The sequence below is a fragment of the Brassica oleracea genome, chromosome C1, assembly GCF_000695525.1.
Source record: "Brassica oleracea var. oleracea cultivar TO1000 chromosome C1, BOL, whole genome shotgun sequence".
NCBI classification, from domain to species: domain Eukaryota; kingdom Viridiplantae; phylum Streptophyta; class Magnoliopsida; order Brassicales; family Brassicaceae; genus Brassica; species Brassica oleracea.
The window spans coordinates 37,381,747-37,407,576 of NC_027748.1; the positions used below are offsets into that span (position 1 = coordinate 37,381,747).

The 25,830-nt window shown below is 34.3% G+C and overlaps 3 protein-coding genes across 3 annotated transcripts; 2 read left to right on the plus strand and 1 right to left on the minus strand.

Moving 5' to 3' along the window:
• The first annotated feature begins 6,482 nt into the window (after positions 1-6,482).
• Positions 6,483-7,517, plus strand: LOC106297709 (late embryogenesis abundant protein 76). The gene is made up of 2 exons (XM_013733903.1): positions 6,483-6,606; positions 6,695-7,517. The coding sequence occupies exons 1-2, from the start codon at positions 6,553-6,555 to the stop codon at positions 7,310-7,312; spliced, it is 672 nt and encodes a 223-aa protein (XP_013589357.1). The 5' UTR covers positions 6,483-6,552; the 3' UTR covers positions 7,313-7,517.
• A 2,810-nt stretch (positions 7,518-10,327) lies between these two features.
• LOC106325394 (monothiol glutaredoxin-S15, mitochondrial-like) lies at positions 10,328-11,888 on the plus strand. Its single transcript, XM_013763451.1, has 6 exons — positions 10,328-10,577; positions 10,877-11,023; positions 11,117-11,216; positions 11,309-11,375; positions 11,473-11,551; positions 11,641-11,888. Exons 1-6 carry the CDS (start codon positions 10,524-10,526, stop codon positions 11,695-11,697), a joined length of 504 nt encoding a protein of 167 aa, XP_013618905.1. The 5' UTR covers positions 10,328-10,523; the 3' UTR covers positions 11,698-11,888.
• LOC106325383 (acyl-protein thioesterase 2-like) lies at positions 11,779-13,969 on the minus strand. Its single transcript, XM_013763443.1, has 9 exons — positions 13,616-13,969; positions 13,368-13,479; positions 13,148-13,184; positions 12,983-13,052; positions 12,810-12,914; positions 12,562-12,712; positions 12,384-12,466; positions 12,195-12,288; positions 11,779-12,115 (listed from the first exon to the last, which is right to left on the minus strand). Exons 1-9 carry the CDS (start codon positions 13,644-13,646, stop codon positions 12,031-12,033), a joined length of 768 nt encoding a protein of 255 aa, XP_013618897.1. The 5' UTR covers positions 13,647-13,969; the 3' UTR covers positions 11,779-12,030.
• Positions 13,970-25,830: the final 11,861 nt, after the last annotated feature.

A 25,830-nucleotide genomic window follows, 5' to 3' on the forward strand; every position in this document is an offset into this window, starting at 1 on the left:
CAAGGATTTTGCGAGGCCCGCGGTTTCTATAAATATACACCAGTTTGCTTCTCAAATCAAAGATAAACTCTGCAAATCAGAGATAATTACTCACCAGTTTGCTTCTCAAATTAGAAAGATTTGAAAAAAATAAAAGGGGAGAAAGATACGGGAACACATGTGGGCGGAGACAAGGCTAGACTTACGTAGGTCTCGCCTTGTTTCTTCCCTCCTATAATTCCGGTATCTTTCTTCTCTTTCTTTTTTTTTCTTCTTTTTTATTGGTCGCTCATGTACGAGGAAATAGCAAGACCGGTGTTATTATTTACGAGGAATTAGCGAGGCCCACGTTCTTTTCGTCGTTATTTCCTCGTTACGTTACGAAGAAATTACGAGGAATATGTTTAAATCCCTAAAATCCGAAACCCCAAACCTCATCTTCCCTAAACCCCATCTTCCTATCTTCTACTTCATATATTCCAAACCCCATCATCCCTTTAACCTCAATCTATTCTTTCGATTTCAAACCCCAAATTCTAAAACCACAATTTCAATCTCAATCTCTTATTTTTAATACAAACTCCCACTACCTTACACAAAGTCAAATTATATAAATAGTTTTTCATGATTAAATCCATCAAATCACATTCATAGAGTCTGAAAATCAATCTTATTAAAAACAAATACATCAATCGGATACATCGACATTCTCGTCATCACTAGAAACATCATCATTTTCATTAAACTCGTCATCAACAGCTTCGTCTGTGGCATCGTCGGTAAGATCTTCGTACTCATGATTATGCGGATCAATGAGAAGGATGTCATCAATTTCTTGTTCAGGTTCCTCGAGTTAATTTATCTGTTCTTCTTGCAATGGTGGTTCTTCTCCACTGATGATTCGTCCTCGAGGTGTAACTTTGATCACGGCTAACCAATTTATTCCCGATTCTCTCATCTGAGAGTATGGAAGGGAGCTAACTTGTTCTGCTTGTGAAGCTAATATGAAATGCTCGAATTTGTTGTACCTGGAAAAATAAAGAAAACGTATAAATTAATTTATTTTCCTGGCTCATGTATGGCAAAAAAAAAGAATTTATTGTACTTTCGTCCACCATTGACATCAACTACACCGAATTTGTTAAACTGAACACCTCTGTTGACGACGGGGTCGAACCATTCACATTTGAAGAGGACACATTTAAGCTTCAATATCCCTGGGAATTCGACTTCAATAATCTCCGCCAAGATCCCGTAGAAATCGGTTTCCCCTTTCACACATATTCCATAGTTACTGGTCGCCCGCTGTCTACCATACTCATATGTGTGAAAAGTATAGCCTCGTGTGAAATATATTTGTGATGTGGTGACCTTTACAAGTGGGTATTGAATTACTTCGTGTAACCACTTAGGATAATCTGCATCGTCGTCATAATCAACTTGCAAAAATAAAGAGAACGTTGAAATACAGATCATGTATGAAAAAAGAGTTTGATCGACCCGAAAAAATTAAGAGTTTGAGTTAATACTTGATTCTTCAACCATTTAATAAAGTGTTGATCTTTCCTTTTGTCTACGTCACTTGTGGATATACCTGAGAATGTTTCTTCGACTTGAGAAACAAATAGGCTGTAAAATCATATTTTATATTAATTAATCTTTGGCAATTATACAATTTATAATTATAGGTGTTTAGAAGTATCCAGATATGTTACCTTTCAAAATAATGCATCAATGGATCCTCACAATTGAGAAGAATATAGGTGTGTGCATTATGAGCGTCTTCTTCACTCGACCACCAAACATTTTTTAATTTCCCACAGAGTCGCCCAATCTGGCTAAAGATGTCTGGAACACCAGCAACTGCATATGTTGACGCGACACCACCATCATCATATCTTCTTGTAGCTTTTTTCCGGGTACGTACTTTTGACGCAAAGTAGTACGATGTGAAGTGAGAAATTTTTTCCGTCAAAATTCCAGCAATTATAGAATCTTCAACTTTTGCGAGGTTCTTTGTTTTCCCTTTCAAATATTTCATGGCTCGCTCATACTGGTACATCCATCAGTAATGTACAGGTCCACGAAGCAATGCCTCATATGGGAGGTGGACAGCTAGATGCTCCATGACGTCAAAAAATCCCGGAGGAAATATCTTCTCCAAGTTGCACAATAAGATGGGAATGTTCTGCTGAAGCTGTTCCACGACTTCTTCTTTAAGAGTGTGCGTGCTCAGATCCCTGAAAAATGCTCCAATGCCTTGTATATTTCAAAAACAATTAAACACATTCTATTAGTCATATATTATTGCAAACTAAACCATTATAAAACTACTGCGTTATAATATACTACCTGCAAGTGCTTCATGTAAGTTTGTTGGAAGTAGCTCCGAAAATGCAAAGGGAAGTAGTCGTTGAATAAACACATGACAATCATGACTCTTCATCCCGGAGAACTTTTGACCATTTTCAACACATCTAGAGAGATTTGAAACATACCCATCGGGGAACTTCACTTCTGATGCAACCCAGTTGAACAGCACCGACTTTTTTTCTGAAGACAATCTAAATATCGAAACGGAAACTTGTTCATTGCTTTTTATATGTAACTCACTTCTTGAGCAAATATCCGGCAAGTCTAACCTCGATTTTATGTTGTCTTTTGTCTTCCCTGTGACATTCAATATTGTATTCATGATGTTCTCAAAGAAATTCTTCTATATATGCATCACGTCGAGGTTGTGACGCAGAAGAAGATCCTTCCAATATGGCAACTCCCACAATATAATATTCTTGTGCCAGTTGTGATGAACACCGTAAGAATCAGACATATTACGGTAGTATGCTCTGATTGGTACAATATTTTCAATCTGTCTGTAATTGGTAGGTATCACATCCTTTGGTACGGTACCCTATTACGTCCCCGTCATTGCAGCTTGAATCGTGGCTTCTTGCAGAATCGACATTCTTCTAACTTCTCATCATCTCCACAGTAGATCATACAGTTGTCGATGCAATACTCTATCATCTCCGAAGGCAACCCAAGACTATAAACCAGTTTCTGAATCTCATAATAAGAATCAGCAGACACATTGTCTTCCGGCAAATACTCTTTAAACAAGTCTGTCCATTCATTCATGCAACTTTCAGGTAGATTGTGATCAGTTTTAATATTCATCATTCTAGCAGCCAACGACAATTTAGAGAGACCTTCTCTACAACCACTGTAAAGTGGCTGATTCGCCGCATTTAACATTTCATAAAACTTTTTTGCATCTATATTAGGTTTTTCATCTTCATCATGAGCTACAAATGCATCAACTACCATTTCATAAACCCTATCATAATCTACCATCTGCTCTTCCTAATGGTAACTATGTTCATTATGCAAATGATGATCAACCGGTTCTTACTGAAAATAGCTATTACTACTACTAGCTTCATTCTGATCATAATTATAACTTTCACCATGTTGAAACTAGATATAGTAATTTGGCGTGAAACCTCTATTTATTAAATGCTTCCAAGCATTTTCACGATTTGCCAATTTCGAATTGTTGCATTTCCGACAAGGACAGAACATCTTACCACTTTCTTGAGAGAGCGGTGTGGAATCTGCTTAATGCATAAATGTCTCCAGCCCCGCAAGGTATTCTTTCGTCACTCTCCCGTTAGCATCTCTATGCATATACATCCACCTCCGCAACTCAAAAATATTCCCGGGGCCCGACATTTGTTTTTCTTTCACGTTTTTTTTCTTCTTGTTGGTGTGTTTAAAATGATGTTCAAATGTCCATATTTATAGGAAATTTTCGAATCTGGTAGTTGTAATTTTCCTAGGAATTTACGACGAAATTTAGTTTGGTGGCCGAAAAAAAAAACGTGTTACAACTCAAATTTCCTCGCTAAGTTGACGTAAAATATTTCTTTGTAAAGTCCACGCTACGTTTACGTCGAGCTTACGAGGAAATCGTAATTCTTCGTAAAAGCCACAAGATATTACATCGACTTTACGACGAAATAATTTTGTCGTTATTTTACAAAGAAATAACGTTGATTTTATATTTTCTCGTAAGTTCCTCGTAAAGTCGACGTAAAGTTACGACGATTACTTTTCCTCGTTAAATTTCCTCGCTAAATTTATGTTTTCTTGCAGTGTGAGACAAATATTGTAATTTGAGTTTCTCACAAATAAAAGACTCCTCTTAGTTTTTCTCTTATATATTTTATTATTTTCATCTGCTTATAGATTATGCAAGGGATTCTCAATGATAATGCTATAAAATGGTTGTAGATAAAGATAAATAAGGAGAAGAATCTGACTATATAAAATAGGAAAATATATAAACTTACTGCCTATTCAGGACCGTGCCTCGATATAAGCTAATCAGGCATTTGCTTGAGGTCCAACAAGTTTAAAACTAATCTTGGGGCCAATTTTCATAATAATTAAGTAGCCCATATGATGTAAGCAGCGGTTAGTTAACCTATTCCAGACGCCCTGGGTTCAAATGCCTAGTTAGATGTTTTGTTTTATTTTAGTTAATACTTTTTGATAAACGAAAATAAAGAAAAACTAACTTCACTTATTAAAAAAAGAAAAATAAATAAAAAGGAAATTGGTTAATGATCAACATTAACTATATAAATGCCTAAAAAGAAAAATAGAACCAGTTACCAATAGTCCTGGAACGGATCCGGATATCCGGGAAATTTAGGGTATCCGGATCCGTGGATTTAATATCCGGATCCGGATTTGTGGTTTCCGGATATCCATGTTTCGGATATCCGTTTCGATATTCTATTATCTGCGGATATCCGGATCCGGATTCGGATCCGTCAAAATAATTAAAAATAATTTTTTTAACAAAAATACTAATTTTTTTAATATATACATAAATTAATATTTATAAATATATTTATATATGTTTATAATATTGTAAAAACTAAAATATAATATTATAAGATTAATTCATGTATAAATATTAATATATCAAATATAAATATTAATAAAATTTAAAAATTAATGTATTTTAAAAATACGGATCCGAATCCAGATATCCGGACCTAAAAATTAAGATATCCGGATCCGGATTCGGTTTGCACGGATCCAAGATTTTACTATCTGGATTCGGATCCGGGCACCCCGGATATCCTATTTTCGGAACGGATCCGGAGCGGATCTCGGATAATAAGTCCCATGCCTAGTTACCAAACCTAATAGATTGTTTTCCGATGTTGACAAAAAAAATCGAGTGTGTTCTGATTATTTTCTTAACTCTCAATTAACAAAGCGACAAATTCTTTTGTTTCTTCAACATCATCTAAGATTACACTGGTAGAGTTTTGTTAATCTAATACTTTCAATCTGTTAGTTTCATTTAGTCTCTTAATTTGCTTATGGGGCCAATTTGTTTTTTCTTGCTTCTAGTTTGGAAAATGTCAGGCACAGCCCTGTGCCTATTGGTAAACAGTAGTGTGTTTGAGAAATAAAATAGATGGGATCATTAAAGTTAAAGTTAAGCTGCAACTGTGATTTGATCATATACTGGATGTGTTTGATACGTTGTTGAAGTACTCATATTTTGTTTCTTTTTCTCCGTTATAGTATCATATGCATTGCTGCCATACAAAATTTACTAAACTAAACCAAGCGCTCGTGGTTTGGTGGTAAAAGAGGTACAGTTGTATTGCCTGCCACCCGGGTTCGAGCCTTGGCTACAACGGATTTAACATCCCTTCCGTTGGGGCGCTGAACCCCCTACGGAGAGATAGTTGGGAATGTGGCTGCCCAGATATCAGAGTTACAAAAAAAAAAATACTAAACTGTTGTTAATTTATCGTGGGTGCGCGTCTATATCATCGTCATCCGGCGCCATTCGAATTTTACTACATATATGTTGTTCTAACATTTGTGTTAATATTTTCAACGTGCATCCGTCAACGTGGGTTGTATTTCATTGGCTAGTTGTCACACATCTAACAAGGCTAATCATATGTGGAGGTGAGTATACGTAGTTCAAGGACTAACCTCGAAGTTGCTCGTTTTGGGTGAATACTTTTATATTATCAATTTTAATTTCAGAACAATAAAGAGTATTTTAATTGTACTATCTATCTCTAAGTGATGTTTGATTGTTTGACAGGGTCACGGAACATGCACGAAACGACCGATACACAATGAAGAACAAAAGTTAAGATAAGCCATATTAATATATTATAACATGCGGTGACGACACTTCTTGTGTCACCACGTATCAAGTATCTTTCAATCAACCATGATGTGTCGCAGCCACAGAGGACAACACGTACAGGATCGAGAACCCGCATACTAATACTCACAAAGTACAACACCCCCATACTCCTAATTTAATTAGTTTTAGTCTCAGCATACCATGCAGCTATACACGTATCTTCTGTGCTTACACGTGTCCCGTTCTCCAACCGACCAAGACACACTACAAATGTCCCGATGGTTTGGAGAGACAATACACAGTTTATACACAGCAACAATCACTTTGAGAAAAAGCTTTAATTGTCGTTTCATATTTTTACACATTTGAAGAAAAGAAAAATGGCGTCTAACCAACAAAGCTACAAAGCTGGTGAAACCAGAGGCAAGACTCAGGTAATAAGAGTATCTATGTGTACATATCTATATACGTAAATCTCATTCTGTTTACAAATTATAAAGATGATTTGGTTGTGTAATACAGGAGAAGACAGGACAAGCAATGAGGGACAAGGCTGAGGAAGGCAAGGACAAGACTTCCCAGACGGCCCAAACGGCCCAACAAAAGGCACAAGAGACCGCCCAGGCAGCTAAAGACAAGACATCTCAAGCTGCCCAAACGACCCAACAAAAGGCTCAAGAGACGGCCCAGGCAGCGAAAGACAAGACATCTCAAGCTGCCCAAACTACCCAGCAAAAGGGTCATGAAACTACCCAATCAGCAAAAGAGAAGACATCTCAAGCTGCCCAGACGGCTCAAGAAAAAGCCCGTGAGACGAAGGACAAGACCGGGAGCTACCTGTCGGAGACAGGTGAAGCCGTGAAGCAAAAGGCTCAAGACGCAGCTCAGTACACAAAGGAGACGGCGCAAAACGCGGCTCAGTACACGAAAGAGACGGCTGAAGCCGGTAGAGACAAGACCGGTGGGTTCTTGAGCCAGACAGGTGAGCATGTGAAGCAGATGGCTATGGGTGCAGCTGATGCGGTGAAACACACTTTTGGAATGGCAACGGAGGAAGAAGACAGGGAACATTATCCAGGCACAACCACTGGTACTACTCGGAGCACTGATCCGACTCGTCATACTTATGAGAGGAAGTGAGAATAACAGGAACTATATATGAACGCGTCTTTCTTTTGTTTCAATAATGTCATGTGTCTTTGTTTTGTAATTTCTGTTGTGTCCATGTGTTTGTGATTCCGTTTTGTTTCTTTCGTTGTGATGGTGATCCTGGAGACTTCTAATTTCCAGCCAATAAGTTTATATTCGATCGTGTTACAACTTTTTTTGTGTCGTCCAATTTGTATTTTTGTTATAATAAACTGGTATTAATCCCATACCATGGTCCACTTTATGCAATGGATTTTCAAGCATTAGTATTGTAATCAATGTAGATGTTTAAACTGAATGTGTTCCATATACTTCCATTAACCTAAACAATTCTAAGTGTTTAAAATTTTCTCATTTTTTTGTTAATGTCTATTCATTTTGAAAAAATATGATGACATATTTTGGTTAAAAATGTGTTATGAATGTGATATGGCTTCAATTAATTATTGACATATAAAATTTTAGTAACAAAAATAAATCGAGTTTGAAAATATTTTTAAAATAAGATAATAACAAAATTTAACTACATATTATAAATATTATTTTTTAAACAAAATCTTAATGATGCTTTATTGATTTAAAAAAAAATCATACGTAAGTTATTTTTATTGTATACTCCAACCTTATAAAATATTCTTAATCTCATCTTTTCTTTGTTATACATTACAGAACCATATCGGTCTAGTATCGAGTTTTACTAAATGGGCAACCAAAGGTTCACATAATTCCGCAGCAGAGTTTACGTCAGAGAATTCTTTATCTCCTTGTGTACGGAAATTGGTAGCGAACATTAAAAAGGCAGAGAGAGAAACTCCTAACAGGTATAAAGGTTGCAAGGGTTTGTCCTCCAATCTCTCATTTACTCTTTGCGGATGATAGTCTTTTCTTCTGCAAAATAAAAAGTGAGGAATATCAGATTATTCTCAGAATCTTAAAGGAATACGAAGCATTTTCAGGACAGCAGATAAACTTTGAAAAATCTTCGATCCAATTTGGGCACAAGATTGATGAACTATTGAGACAAGATTTGCGGGATATTCTCGGAATACAAAATTTAAGTGGGATGAGATCATATTTGGGGATACCTGAGAATTTGGGAGGATCAAAGATCCAAGTTTTTGGGTTCGTTCAAGAGCTTTTAAACAATAGAGTAAATGAATGGATTTTCAAGTTCTTTACCAAGTGGGGGTAAAGAAGTAATTATAAAGTATGTGGTAACAGTTCTGCCAAATTACGTAATATCCTGTTACTGTATCCCGAAAACGGTGATGAAGAAGCTGACGAGTACAGTGGCACAGTTTTGGTGAAGTCCGGGAGAAAATACTCGTCGTATGCATTGGAAATCATGTGATAAAATTTGTGCCCCTAAGGATGAAGGAGAGCTGGGTTTCAAAGATCTCACGGATTTCAATACATTAATGCTTGGGAAATAACTATGGAGGCTGATTGAAAAACCAAACACTTTATTTTCTCGAGTGTTCAAAGAAAGGTATTTCAGGAATGCATCACCCCTGGAACCTATTAGATCGTACTCGTTATCTTATGGCTGGCGTAGTATTATCTATGCTAGATATCTAGTTAGCAAAGGACTAATCAAAAAGGTGGGATCAGGATCATCTATCTCAGTATGGAATGATCTCTGGCTTCCATCCACTCGCCCGAGACCAGCAAATAAAAATCAACACAATCTTTATCCGGACCTTACAGTGGATTCTCTCATAGATGTAACATCCAAAACATGGAATTCACAGGCTATTCGGACTCTGGTGGACCCGGAAGATGCAATATTGAGAGTATTCCTTTAAGTCGATTTCAGGTAGAAGATCGGGATGGATGGCATTTTTCTAAAAGTGGGATTTATACAGTTAAATCTGGATATCAGGTAAAACGAGTGTACCCCGACAGTGGACGGACAATACCAGAGTATGGTCCTTCGGTTTTACCCCTGAAGGTGCATTGCTGGAAAGTACCTTGCACATCTAAGATAAAACACTTTTTGGCAACCAGTAACATGATGTATAGCGGTGAAGAAAAATTTACGCTCACGGGGAATCCATGGGGACACAACTTGTGCACGATGTGGAGCATCCGAAGAGTCCATAATCATGTGTTATTTGAATGTTCACCAGCAATTCAGGTTTGGCCACTTTCACGAATTCCGTCGAACCCAGACATTTTTCCCTTACAATCTCTATTTCAAACATGGATCACTTATTTTGGAGGGTTACACCGGATATGGAAAATCATCAACTTGCATGGATCTTATGATATATATGGAAAGGAAGGAATAACAAAATTTTCAGTATACTGGATATCGATCTGCGGGAAACTCTTAAATTAGCAGAAACGGAGTCGGTACTCTGGGCTGAGGCGCAAATTCTAATTACGCAGAGAACAGTCCAAGCTCGGATTGCAACGGACGCGTCTGTTCCATCTATTCCAAGTATATGGTGTTTCACGGATAGATCTTGGAAAGACGACGAAATTTTTTTGGGCCAAGGGTGGTATAGTACGCTAGAGGGTTTTGATGGTCTAATGGGAGAAAGAAATACAAGAGCGAGTCAATCACCCTTTCACCCGGAGATAGAAGCTCTTATTTGGGCTATGAAATGTATAAGGAAGCTAAGACATTTCAACGTCACTTTTGCAACGGATTGTTCTTATTTGGTGAAGATGGTTTCTGATCTTGAAGAGTGGCCAGCATTTACAAGTTATTTGGAAGATATACAGTTTTTGAAGACGAGTTTCAACAGTTTAGAGTTCATCCATATACCACAGACGCAGAATTCAATAGCGGACAGTATTGAACGTAGTGTAAGAAATCAACCGTTGTTTGTTGTCCATATGGACGCAGAACTACTAGTTTGGTCAACAGAGATTATATGAGTCTTGTTTGTTGCCGACAAAAAAAAAAAAAATTTACAGAACCATATAAAACATATTTGCCGTATAATAATTCGATAATGACGAAAAAACCACAGAAGTCAAAAGGACGAAAAAACCGTGACCACTCCAAAACGACACCGTATAACGCCTTAGGGTTATGAGCTATGACACGAAGTCGTTCCGGTTCGGTCGTCACTAGAAGCGGTCGTCGTAAAGATCTTTGTAGAGACGGTGTAGCAATTAGAAGAAGCGGTCGTTTCTTTCCTCCACGAAAAAATTCTTTCGTCTGCTGAATAAATTCTGATTTGATTTAGAGATGGCGGCTGCTTTGTCGAGCAGATTTCTCAACACCGTTCGTTGTAGCAGATTGGTTAGTCTCTTCTTCAAAACTCTTTCTTAATATCTGATGATGATGTGTCTCCATCAGTTTTCTCTTTTCCCAATTTCAAAAAATGGTTTCTTTTTATCGTCTCCTACATAGACTACATGAGCTTCTTATTAAAAAAAGATTACTACTTTGATCTTCTTTTTTGTTCTGATCTTGAATCTGGAGCTTCTCATAAACAAGATTAGTACTTTGATGGTTTGTTCTGTTTTGATCTTGAATCGAGCTTAGCTGAGTTTACTAGGAGATTTAACCGTTTTAATTATATGGTTTTGTGTTTGCAGACATCTGTGTCATCAGTCTATCAAAATGGGATGATGAGGTACTCATCTTCAGTTCCCAGCGATTCAGACACACATGATGACTTCAAGCCTACACAGAAAGTCCCTCCTGGTGGTTCCACGGACTCGTTAAAGGATCTCGTTGAGAATGTAACCTTGGAGCTTTTGTTATTTGAATTTTGAGTTCTGCATCTGTTTGGAGTTGTTTGATGATGATGATGTTTTGCTTTGGATTGTTAATAGGATGTGAAGGAGAATCCTGTGATGCTCTACATGAAAGGAGTCCCTGAAGCTCCTCAGTGTGGGTTTAGCTCACTAGCCGTGAGAGTTCTCCAACAGTATAGTAAGTTTTTCGATCTACTTTGTAGTTGTATATTTGAAGCCATCCCTTTTTTTTTTAGATGCTCTCAGTCAATATGTGTTTCTGGTGTTCAGATGTTCCTATAGGTGCCAGAAACATTCTTGAAGATCCAGAGTTGAAAAACGCTGTGAAATCATTCAGGTGAGAGATGAGGCTTTATACAGAGAGCTATATGTAGTCTCATTCCAAGATATGATATTATATGTTTTGAATCTGATTAATGGCTTCTTCTGTGTAGCCATTGGCCTACATTTCCACAGATCTTCATCAAGGGAGAGTTTATTGGAGGCTCAGACATCATTCTCAACATGCACAAGGTTACCATCACCAAGACTAAACCCTTTTTGTTTTACTGTATTCACATTGTGTTTCCATTATGATCTCAAGTCCTTTTGTTCAATTCCAGGAAGGTGAACTGGAGGAGAAGCTTAAAGACGTCTCTGCAAACCATAAGTCTCAGTAAGCTTGTAGAGATTTTGATCCAAGTCTGAAGTTATATGTGCACTGCTGAATGAAGCTATTATTATGTTTTTTGTTTTTCTTGTTTCTTCTTTACATAAGAATGCCTTTTGATGTACGGTAATAATAAAAGTCTCAAGAAACTTGTTATGAACAAAACTTGATATATTATATTATTAAAGAGCTTTTATTTCATTATTCATAATCAAGAATCGAAAGAGCAGAAAAAGCAAAAATTAAATCACAAAACAGTCGACGTATACCCCAAGAAACCACCCACTATATATAATATATTACACACCATGTATGAAAATAGCTATAGATGCTTTTTGAAGCCTTAACGTGAGCCCTCAAGACCGAGCCTTGAGGCGAGCCAGTGAACGACCTCATTCATTTCTTTCGGTACCGTATAGTGGCCAAGCCTACAGAATTGACAACAAACCTCACAGTCTCAGACCAAACACAGTATCTTCGGTATAATAGTTTTGTAACATTTATTACCCTTCATATTGTTTGAACATAACTTGTCGGAATCCAGCCATGGCAAGTGCCTGCGCAGATGTTTCTCCAAATCTGTAAGGAACTACATCATCCGCTGCAACCAAACAAAAAACATAACTATCAGCTGTTTATCTTGAAGAAATTAACAATGAACTCAAGTTTATACTACGGAATGATGTGTACACATACAAGTTCCATGTGCAAGTATAACTGGTATCGATGCAGCACGCCTTGCAGCCTCATTTGAACTTTCTATTTTGCTCCTTAAGCTCCTGCAATGTTACGTTGAAGGTTCTAATATTTAGTCTCTTATGTTAACTAGTGACATGATTTGAAGGGGTTGAAGAAATGTATCTATATTATATACCTCCAGCCAGGAAGCCAACCACTGAGTCCTACAGTAGCGCGTAGGTTTATAGTATAAGGAAGTCCGTTTCCATAACGTCCAAGAGCGTAGCACGTTGTGGAGTAGAGAGCTATTGCTGCACCCATGCTGAAACCACCTATCCCAACTTTGACTGAAACAAACCACAAAAGAGCATTTTTTTTTCAAGTTACGCTTGAGATTGTGATGGATAGTAAGTAGTATATTATATAACTCTTTGGTTGGCTTACCATCTGTTGGTTCGGTTGATAAGAGGTTAGCAATATGTGCAGCTGAAGCATCTAAGCCTTCAATATCATCGTGAAGATCCTCAGATATTTCTCCCACGTCAAACCCTGACAAGGAATGAGTTTGGTTGTTATCGTTTAGTTATCTCTCTCAGAGAAAGTGTTAGAGATCTTACATGCAGTGCAAGGAAAGCCTCCCAAAAGCGAAACAGGACGTGAGGGAGCAGTTGGACAAATCCATTTTATCTGTACATTAGCATATATGTTTATCAGAAACCATTCAACGAGTTCAGTAATACAGAAAATTACTTCCAAGTGTGTTTGTGTTCATGGATCCTTACGTTTGGAAGAGGCAGGCTCTCCAATAGCTGAGACGAGCTGCATAGAGAACGGAGACAAAGTGAGAAGTTGTTCAACACAACAAGACATTGGTTTGATATCTCTTAACTCATCATTTCGGCGATACTTTTACAAGAATGATTAGTTACTTCTCTTTATGACATGTCTTAAGAAATGGGCACTGATCATAAGTACAAGGCATGTGAAAGAGCATTATAGTACCTTGAGCCATTGTCTCCAAGACCGTGCAACCAAACAATAGTAGCTTGGTGCTTTCCTTTGGGCCTCACAACATAAGTCCTTCCAAACTCATACCCCCTTGCACTGCTGCTACCTACAAAGATTTTGCCAGAAACATATCCAAGCAGAGTAATAAAAAAACAGAGTTATTACAAGCACACACTTCATAAATAAACACCAAAGACATTAGAGATAACATAAGACAGAGAAAACAAGAAGTAGGAACAAACCAGAACCCATGCTTTGACGAGAGTAGCTCATTCTTGTTCAATGGACACTACAATTTCGGACACTTTGTTTGATTTTTGGTAGTGTTTTCAAATGTCACAAAACACAATGATTGAAAATATAAGAGAAGGTATGGGAGGGGAAGTGTGTATTTATAGAAAAAATTTGAGGTGATGTTGAGAGGAGAGGGAATAAAAAGAAAAGAGATGTGAATCTGAATCATTCATTATGGGATGTTAAATGTGTACAACAGCTACACAAAAAACTACTGCTAAGAGAAGGCTAGAGAAAGCATCCATGGAAATAGAATAAGGAAAACGCAATTTCTTTTTAGTTTTCTTTATATTAATATAACAAAGAAATAAATCTTTTGGGAACATAAGGAATCAAAATCAAAACCTTGAGCAGAGCTAGCGGCAAAAATACTCAGAGGAGAGAGATGGAGAGAATCAATGCCTTGTGGCAGTGGAAGAAAATAAACTCTTCCGCGTAAAAGAATATTAATCCTCTATATATTAAAAAAGAATCACTTTTTTAAAACTTACTTTAAAAATTTATTGACAAGAAATGTGACGTGCTGACGTGATTTTACGAGAAGTTTTTATTTAGTAAAACGCTTAGTTGTCGTGCAGAGAACCTTTCTTACCAAAACTGTGAATTTAATGCGTTCACACTAACTTTCCATTAAAAGAGCTTCATACCATCTATACTTTTTCCGACGAACACTTTTACGCCATAAACTTTTAACTTCAAGTTCGATTAGTTGATTTATCAACCCTCTCAATATAATCATAACATCAATAAAGATTCCTTATTCCTCTATACGTTTTTGTTAAAAACGGTAACACATCTGATCTATCGCCACTAAATCGACAGATCCATAGAGACGACAAAGCGATGAAACTTTAGTACGATGCCAAGTGTTAATGAAAGAACCCTTTTCTCTGTACATGCTTTCATGCATTTAGCAGAGCACTCATGTTCTTGAGAACCACCTCTCATTGCTGAAAAAGTACGTCAGAAATCTATTTCTAGATAAATGTGTCGTACTCGGTTTTGTTACTGCTCGATGAGGTGATCTCTGTTTCGAGGAGACTGAATCACTGTAAATCGTCTCGGCTTAGTGTATTACTCTTCTCTGCATTAGACGACCTTGAAGATGAGAAGAAACTTTTAGGAACGAACCATCAGCAAGTTTCACGTGATGGTCGCATTTGGAACAACTTTTACAATTTAGAGGGTCAAATAACCTTCAATTTATTTTATTATGCAACTATGTTTTCTGAATTTAAAGGAGCTATAATTTTTTTATTTCACACATTTATTTTTTGCTTATAATATGTTATTGATCCACCTTTTCTTTCGATTTTATGTGTTATACCCCTAAGTCCATAACTACTAAAACGTGATAGGCAAAATAAAAAAAAAAAATATTTTTCAAAGCTTTTTTTCAAACTTGCAAACACCATATATTAAATTTTAATATTAGTGAATTCATTATAAAAAGTTTCTAGTTTCGCTCCCGATAACAATCATATCTTTAGTTCTATCTAACTATCGCTTACAGTATACCTTATTATATTATATATAATCATAATATATAATTTCAACATTAATATAGATCTCTTATCCCGTGTAAAGCGTGAATTACTATCTAGTTCTATGTAAATATAACACAAGTATATCACTAGAAACACGAGGGCATAATCCAAAACTGAAAAAGAAAGAACGAAACGAAAAATCAAAATCTCCTTGTTCAATCATTTATTTAATGGATTAACATATAAAAGTGAGAAGATTGATGGATACCCATTAATCAGGATTTTTGTAGGGCTCTTGGATTTGTGAAATCTGAAAGCACTGAGTGTAATGATGATGCGTAGAAACATCAGTGACCAACCTGGATTGCATGTGGGGGAAGCAATAAAACCAACAAAAGCCTTTGATCTTTTCTCACCTCCTTCAACGCTTCTTTCATTACTATTTTGTTTGACCCTGTTACGTTAATTATCATGTCCACTTATTTTACGGTTTTACCTAGTCATTTTTACTACATCAAAAAAAAAAAGACACAAAACTTGTATTAACAATATTATTGTTCTTTAATGCATCTGATAACACTCAAATTTTGATGGATCTTCTAACGTTGTGTTGCTTTTTATTAGTTTGTCATCGTGTCATTATCTAAATCCAAATCGTAAAAAACTGTATATGAAAAAACCCATCTTCTAAAACGCGCCGATTTGGGCCGCTTTCTCGGCGATTAAGCGCTCTACGGATCTTGGCCGTGGCGTTTCATCCTTATTCGGGCAAAAAATCGGGAAAAGAAAAATCTGGGTTTTTCAAGTTTGAAATCGATACCTTTATCATAAATCTATCATATTTTATCATCAATAACAAAGAAATAGAGGCTAAACGACGCAAATCGCTAAAAAAATTGAAGCACCATCGTGAACAAAATCTGAAGCGCCGCAATTAGGGTTGCATGTTTAGTGAGGAAGATGAAGCGGAAATGACTTTTTTGCTCTTCATTAATAAAACACAGAAAAATGGCCATAAATGTATCACTTGGGGTTTGAACACGAGAACTGAGAGTCAAACTAGACACAATACCGCTGGGCCACAGACAATTATTATGTTTTTGTTACTGATTCAAATATATATCTCTATAAAATCGATAATAGTTTTTTTTAAAAAATCTCCGATTACTCCCCGAATTTTTTCCGATTTGTTGTTAACTCGCTAGGCCCAGATCGACCACACGCGTTGCGCCTAGCGAATTTTCGAACTTGGGAAAAAACTAACATGAAAATGTTTTCAATAAAATTTAATGTACTTGGTTGTCTTTATAATTATTTGATGAATACATACATGATACATCTGTTACTTTACTTGTTGGTTGCTAGTTGGCAAAAAAAGAACCTTAACTAAAGTACACTTTGTTTTTTTAATACGTAAATACTAAATAGTGATCATTGTAAAACATGTGTTCTATTCATTAATGTTTCTTTTTTTTGTTCTTAACAAGTTTTTTCATTAACATTCATCGTTCTCGTTGATTTGAACTAATATGAATAGTGACATCAATGTCAATAATACAAAGCATTACATGACAATAAGACAAACCATTACGCAATTTGTTTCGTGCTATTCTATTACTCAATCTTTAGGAGGTAAAAAAAACCAGATCGAAACAGAACAATCAAATAATACAAGTCTCTATAAAAATATCTTGCTATCTTAGCTAATGAATTAGATAATATATTTTCAGAACGAGGAATAAAAACAATCGAAAACTCTGAACGAAGAATAAAAACTATCAAAAACTCTATGAATCTGTTTTTCGACTTCATCAGCTCCTTCAGCTCGGTGGAGAAGTTAGGTCATGCTCCAAAGTCTTGAATCATCGAGACTAAATCCTTATAATAGGTGCTAAAAAATTGACAAGTCGATAGCGGTAAGACCATCTCCAATGTATTTTCCTATTTTTTCCTCTAAAATAGGAAAACTGTATAATAGAGATGAGTTTGTCTCCAATGTATTCCTTTCTTCCTCTAAAAAGGAATATTTTTGATATGTTCTTATCTAACTTTACAAATAATACATTTTCTTTGTGAAAGTTGAAAACCAACCCAACTTAGTGTAACATTCATAAAATTATGATATTATTTACACTGAATATTTTTATAGAAACTATTATGTAAATAAAAAGTATGTTTATATATTTATATAAACAGTAAATTTTCACTAAAAATATTTATTTTGGTTATAATTGTTAAAGTAAAAAGTTAAATGATCATTTTGTAAATAAAAAAGTATGCATCTATTATAGAGGAATGCTATTTTTTCCTCTAAATATAGAGGTGAAAATAACAATCTCTATTTTAGAGGAAGAAATAGAGTAGGGCTGGAGTGATTTTATCTCTAAATACTATTATAGAGGCAGATATAAAGGTGGATCGGAGATGTCCGTGCACTCCATTGTCCATGGTAAAGCCTGAGTTTCGAGTGTAGTGGTGAGATTCGTCGCCTTTCGTTCCTTCGACATTTACATTTTGCTTAGTTTGGTTTATTCAGTACGTTTGGTCCACTTAAAAATTATTCAGATCCTCGTATTTCTTGACATTAAAAGAGTGCTTAGTTTTCTAATCAATGGAAGGAACTTATGGGTAGAAATTCCATTAAAAGTTATATTTTACACACGTGTAGCTCTATTTTGAGTAAGGTTAACTAGTATTTATATACGCTATATTAATAAAAGAAAAGGAACTTTAGTGGGAGTGACCTACATGATGACAAAATCAGAATGGGTCTGACCGTCTGAGGCTGAGCAATGCAACTTGCATGATTCAAAATCCATTCACTTAAACTTTAAATTTTCATGTAATATACCCAAAAGGCCAGAACCATTTGTATATTTTGAAGCCAATGTAAGGGAATCATGCTTAATCGTGATCTAATTTTATGTATAATCTCGTTACAATTTTATGTATTTAAATGAAAGTACCCATTAACAATTTAACACGTACGTTGTATTGAAAAATAGATAACAAAACGAAAAAAATCATGTTGAAACATAAACAAAATGTATACGTATATGATCAAAACAATGGACATAGTTGCATGGATATTGAATACGTAATGCAAATTGTTTTAGCACAATCAATATGCCCTAATCAACTCCTTGATAAGTGGTTTATTTTATGCCACAGACCCGCACTGCGCATAATAAATTGATAATTGCCTTTTGTCTCTATTTCTACAACAAAGATCTCTACAGATTTGATGGAATGATTACTATTTATCTTTCGTGAAGGAATATATCACCACTTAATTAATTATTTGATTAGAAAAACAAATAGTAATAGAAACTGAGTACTTTAGGAATTAGGACCGGTTATCTTATATGGCATTGAATTTGTATGATTTAAATGTGAGGTTTCTATTACGGGGCACCTAAGTATATATCTGAAAACTAGTTAAACAATAGAAACTCATGTAACAAACATAGAATGAAAGTAGTGTTCTTAGTGTTAGTTAAGAACTTCATATCCTCGACAATATTGTTGAACTATTACTTGACATATTCTTAGTAATGACGGCATCACGTTACATAACTTTAACTTTTAACAAAGGTCAACAACTTTTGTAAGTTAATTATATTTTTTTTTTGCTTAAAGTTAATTATATTTTCTTGCGATCCTTTTTTCGTTAACATGTATATAGCGTTTGGTTAGTCAACTCTTCTAGTGACCCACCGTTTAAAATAAGAAAACAACTTAAATTGGTGGTGAATAGTCAACGTAAATTAGAAAGAGTTGATCATAGGGATGACAATCAAGGTGCTGGACTGTGGGCATGGCCCGTAAAAACTTGCTGCGGGGTGGGATTGGGCCTCTATTTTGTAAGCCCGTAAAATTGCAGGCCTCGCGGGACGGGTCGAAAGCGCGATGGGTCGAAAGCGGGATGGACTACAGGTTAACCTGCGGGATTTTGAAGACCCGTAACCCTAAGTCCTCATTTTTGCTTTCATCTAAAACAGAGAGAGAGAGATAAGGCGATTCGACGTTATGTAGCTCCAGTGACAGTGGTTTCAGGGTCGATGATGCTTCCGGTCTCCCAAGCGCCTTCGATCTGTACCGGTGGAGCTTCTTCGTGTCATCATAAGAAGTTTGAAAACTCACTTTCCACCGAAGAAGAAGATCTAGTTCCCGCAATGGGTTCTTCATAGTTTTGCCTATATGTATTTGTTCACATTATCATACATTTTGGAGTTTTAGGTTTCAATATATCTTTAACTGACTTCTATTATTCTTATTCGCAGAAGAGGAAGTTGATGGTGAAGAAGAGAAATCTCTATCTTTTTGTTGCTCGTTGGTGATAAAGATGAGAAACAAGAAGTGTGATTGGTGTTTTCTTTTTATTTATTTTTGGGATTAGCATCTTTGATATGGTGTTGGTTTTATTTAATTTTGGATTCAGAAAACTAAAGAATTTGTTATGAACTTATGAGTTATAATATTTGTATTCAGCAACTAAAGTATCATTTATTTTTAAAATGTTTAGAGTCTAACAAAAGTAAATAAACTAGTGTTTTGATCCAACTAAAATCTTCAACTAACTAGTGTATTGCCTTATCCAGTTCAATCCTTGACTAAACTCACTTACTGATGCGTCATGAAACTGATAAAGCATCCTGAATCATGTATTGAAGCGTTCAGGAGTCATATGTTCGTTTGTAATTCTATGTCCCGCGGGCCGATCCGCAAAGACCTACATATTTTGCGGTACAGGTTTGGTCAACCATTTTGAGGACCGCAGCCCGCGCAGACCTGACCCGCCATGACCCGCTCGAAGACGAACCCATTGCGGTACGGAACGGTATGAGACGGATCAACCTGTTTGACATTCCTAGTTGATTATAAACTCATTTACATCAAGACTTTCCTAAATCAGTTGACATAAAACAAAATAATGGATGCTTCCAGCACTACTTTGTTAGTTTGATCATTTAAATTAAATAAAGTAATATATATAGCGTTGTTCGTAGAATAAAAGGATATTATGCATTTTAAATAATATAAATACCATCGCCTATAGAATATATACTCTAAAACTTAATTTTGTTACTCTTTTTTTCTGCCGACCAAAAAGAACCGATACTGGTTGTTTTCATTTGCATACAGAATGTTCGCAGATAAAACTATTACATAACGTACCAATGTTAAAGATTATTGCATCTTTGTTTTTATTATTGCATCAATACTATTAAATTAGGAACATGACTTATTGATATAGGTTTAGTCCAAAAAAATAATCCTATAATATATACTTATAAAAATATACCATAATAATTTCTATCTGTATCTAAATATATATTTTGTAACCACTGCTTCTACTCTATTAAAATATAGTCATATTTTTTATCTGCCTACACAAGTCTATGTTAGACTATTCATTAAAAATTTAACTAGACATCCTAAAATTACTCATATATGATATTTTCTTAACAAAAACAATATACATCTAAATAATAACATTTCTAAGAAAAGATAAATATATTGTCATTAGGTAATTATCATTTGGTTGTTTATCATATTTAATATAGACCATATTTTATATATTCCATTAACTAATTTTGAAATTAAATAGTATAGCTCAATTCTTTTCAAATTATCAAATTAAATTTTTATATAAAACAAAATAAATAATATTTTATTGGTTGTAACATTTTATGTTTGATATTTTTAGTAAAGATAAAAACATTAAACTGAAATAAAATATATTAAATAAAATAATATTTTAAAATATAACAAAAATAATTTAATTTATTCACATAAAAACATTTCGAGAATAAAAATTTCTAAACAAAGAAGGTAATAATTTTTTTATTAATTCATATAAAACTCATGTTTAAAATTAAACTATTAATATTGATGTTGCATTTTAAATAAATAAATAAAATACTTCATTAATATATGATTTGTGCAATATCATCAAACAAATTTCAACAAATATAAATTTTCAAAATAAAAATTATATACATAAAATTGATATTAGATATATATCTTTATAACATATTTTATATTTTAAATATTAATTTAAAAATATAAATATATCCGCACGAAAGTGCGGGTTAATATCTAGTTAATTCCTTAATAGTAGAAACTAACAATAGCTAATAAGTAAAACTGTCGACTGACATTAGTTCCTTAACATACATTTCTTACAAGTCTACATACAACTTCTATAGTATGTAATGCTATATCAATATTATTATTATTTTCAAAAAGCATATCATCCTAATATTTATACAGCTAACCCGTAAATTGATTAAACAAAATTGGGTTATGAACTTTAATATAGGTTTTGTTTTTTTTTATATCTTTAAGAAACCTGAAAACTATGATATATCTAATAACCTTAAGAAATTGGATTACACTATTTAAATTTCACATCTTCGGCAAGAGAAATATTAATACTTCAAATTATAGTGGATATTCTTGGTTTAATTTTTTTGTAATATAAATTATAATATTGTTAGTGACTATAAATTAAAATATAAAATGAATTTTATGATATTTTTATTTATAATATTTAAATTTTTAAATTTAAAATACATTTAGAAAATATTTTTACATTTATTTATCTACAACCATCCGCAACCGCAGTTGAAACAATTTATACCGTTTTATGATCATTGTAAAATGCCATCGATGCTATCTTAATAGAACTGTCAAAAACACAGTTAAAGATTTTTTTATTTATATTATACAACATAAAGAGGATAATAACAAATATGTTGTATTACTGGGTGATAGAAAATAATATAAAATATTTTTTCATACCAATTAGTTACACAGGTTTCTTGTGGATTTTCTTTTATTATATTTTACAACATATATATACAGTGGACTATCATAAAATTATAATAGATAATTGATAATAAAAATAAACTAATCCAAATCAAACAATTAGTTTTGTTAATAGATTCATAATCTACAAATCATATCATCCTTTTTTTTATAAAAACTAAAAATTTAACTTCCTATTTATATTACAAACATATTATAATAATATAACTAAAAATGATAATTGAAAGTTATGTATTGGTTCAACCAGTGGTTTAACTGGTAGGTCGGATTCTGAGTTTTAGCAGGTTTTATTTAATCTACAAAATAATATCATCTTTCTTTTTATAAAACTAAAAATTTAACTTCCTAATTAGAGTACAAAAACATTCTAATAATATAATTTTAAAAAAATTAATAATTAAAAGTTATGTATTGATTCAACTACTGGTTTCATTGGTAGCCGAGTTCTAGGTTTTAGTGGGTTTCGTAGGTTTTACTGTATTATTAAATAATGACTAGGTGCATAGTCCCCGCGCAAGCGCGGAGTCGGCTACATTATAGGTGCATTGTATAGTTTTGTTTACCGGATTTTATTGTTTATTTGTTTTTTTTGTCTATAATATGATGGATGAGACTTTGAAAATTACATAGGTTGATGAGTTTGATATAAGAATGAAAGACGAAGTCATATGTTGATATTTTTATATCTTATATGTTCAAATTTGAGGGTGATGGAACTTGTTAGTGTTTATTTAGGTAATTGTTTGTATATAAATCAAATAGGGCATGAAAAAAGATAATAAATTTGGATTTAAAAATTTAACAATTTAAATAACAATAAAATAAAATTTTCCTCTTATTTCACCAATTGTTTTTAGAAAAAAAGAATTGTAATATATTTAAAAAAATTTATAACATTTTTAGAATTACATACTTAGAAAATTATTTTATTTATATATTTTTTTTTCTGGACTTTGTTATAGATGATTTGGGGTTGACAAAAAAATCTGAAATACGGCCAAATATATATATTTTTTAAAAGCATGACTTTAAAATGTCAGAGTTTCAAAATAGAAGGGCCTTGAATCTATTGTTTAGTTTGATACTGAGAAAACTGTTAGGACTTCAACTCCTATTTTTCTCTAAGTTGGGAATGTGGGCACTAATTTCCCGATTCATGTAGGTAAAATTATTTCTTAGTTTGTGAGATTGAAAAACGTAGATTGATTTTAAGCATGATTGATGAGAGGTTTACTTGCATCAGCTTCGTCTGCCGTGAGTGTTGAGTTTCGTCGGTGCCAGATGTTAGACATGCAAGAGAGAAGGTCTAAATATGTTAATTTTGTGTTTTGTTTTTTTTTTCTCTCGTGTTTTGTGGGTTCCACTTTTTGCTCAGGCTGTACAAAAGATGAAGTCTGGCTAGGCCGTCTCACTTCTCTGAATATTCCCTTGATCAATCTCCCACCAACATCTATCTTCTGATTTGTCTTGAAGTCGAGGAGCTTTCCAGAAAAATTAGCTTCCATCTGCTGTTCCGCTTGGAATGGAGAAATTAGTTCTGAAATGCCGCATAAAAAACATATTGGCAAATAACTAATGATTGTCAACAACTATCACTATACCAAATAGAAAATAAATCAAGGTTTTTTGTTCTGCACAAACTAAAATCTTACAATAGGGTTGTCGCAATCCTTTTTTCAGGAGCAAGATCTTTTTCTTCCCAGAAATCATAGTCAATGCAATCCTTGGGAGAGAGCTATCCATGACAGAGGCTAAAATTGCGTAGATTAAAAAATAGATCAGAAACATAGTGGATTTTTTAGGAATAAGGAAAATATGGGATAAGTTGTTAACTAATTACCAGTTTCAGTTGTTGGTATGTCATTCCACTTGAATTTGCCTGATTGTAATCTTGCTTGGAGCTGCCAAATATGCTATGTTTATCTGTTTCTAGGTTTGTGTTCGCAATCACTTGGCAATTGTCGAACATTATAATCTTGACTGGAGATTGATCTCAGGAGCACCTGTGATGACTTCACCAATAATGGTTAGTGAGATGAAACGAATGAAGAATGGATGATCAGTTATCGTGTACATGCTTGAGCACCTAGCAACCTCAAAATGATCGACTTTCACAATGGAACCTTCTTTCAAAGATGGCATGTAATGATTAGCACGTCTGACGGGAGTAAACCCATAAATCACGGAATCTGCAAATAATATTATTCAACAAAGAATTAGGAAATCAATTAAAATAATTATGTTAAATAAGTGTGATAGATCGAAGATTAACTTACCTTTTCATCAATAAAGAGAACCGTGATTCCCACAAACTGTTTGTCTTTCTTGAAGTTCAGGGAATCCCAGAAGCGGAGGAAGCCAAAGGCTATGCTCTGACTACTACGACCAAGACGGAGAGACTCGAAGGTTGAGTGACGGACGTCGGGACGCCGGTTTGAGAACCTGGAGAGGCAGAGAGAAACATTTTCTAGAAGATGCAGATTGGGTTCATCAAAGATGAGAATCATATATATAGGGTTTACAAAGGGGCTACAAATCAGGAACATTTATGATAAAGCGATTTAAGATGGGGACATGAAGAGGTCACTGGTGAAAAAATAGATTACGGACACACACAGCGCAACTCTGTAACTCAGATTTGTTTGAGACAATGATGAAAAAAATCCGAACTCATGTTAAACGACAACAGTTTACAATATATGAAAACCATAATTGTTGCAAACTTAAACTTTTTTTTCAAATACAATATAGGAAAACCATAATTGTTGCAAACTTAAGGTTTTTTTTTCAAATAACGTGATGAATCCCATTAAAAATGAAACCCATAATACACTTGTAGGCCCGAACCTCAGAGGAAGCCGAAGAAGCAAGGGCTTCCGACCTTCATAAATATATATTTGGTTCGGCCATCAATGTACAAAGTATCAGTTAGCTTAGTGGTATAAATGTTAGTGTTTATATCTCAATAACCCGGGTTCGAGCCATGAGCTTGACATTTTTTCACACTTTTTAAAAGTGGAGCCCAAGAAACGCTGACGTGGCGCGCTGAGGAGTGAGCAAAAACTCAACTATTATAATATAGATTTTTTCTTAAAACTCAAATCGGATTACATACCGGATCACCTGATTTACCGATTCAACCGCGGATCTGGATCGGATTTCAAAACACTGGGTACAAGTGTATAGCTATGCAATAGTACAAATTCAATATAATTATCAAAACCTCTTACTAATAATTTTTTTAAAATGGTATACACATATATGATTACAAAAAACATAAAAATTAAATTTCTAAAAAAAATTAAAACAAAAAATATATCCGCCCTTTCAAAGGGCGGGTTAGAATATATTTTTGTTTAAAGTATTAGTAGACGTATTGATTCTTATTACTAGGGATTGTCACCCGCGCCAAGGCGCATGGTTTTTGCATTTTAATATATTTTTGTCTCTTGCTTACTAATCAAGCATTCAGTTTTTCAATGCATTTTATCTTCACCTTCTCCTCTTGTCTTGTTAACATTTGTTTTCACGTTTGGTCGTTTGATTTGTCTTAGTTTTAGCTTGTGTAATAACTTAACCCTGCTAACTACCTTATAAGAGTTTCATACTCATTTCTCTTTCTCTAGTCATCTCCTATGTTAGTAGCTATCATAATACAATCATCAAATAAAGGACATATCTCTTGGTTCCATATAGAATATGCAAAAGGATTGTTTTCTGTAGACTCCATGATCACTGAGTATTATAAATATCAATCTCTGTCTATGATCTATTTATATGTTGAGGAAATGCCTCGAAATGTAGCTCCCAAATAATGATTTCCAGGTCAACACATTGCATGT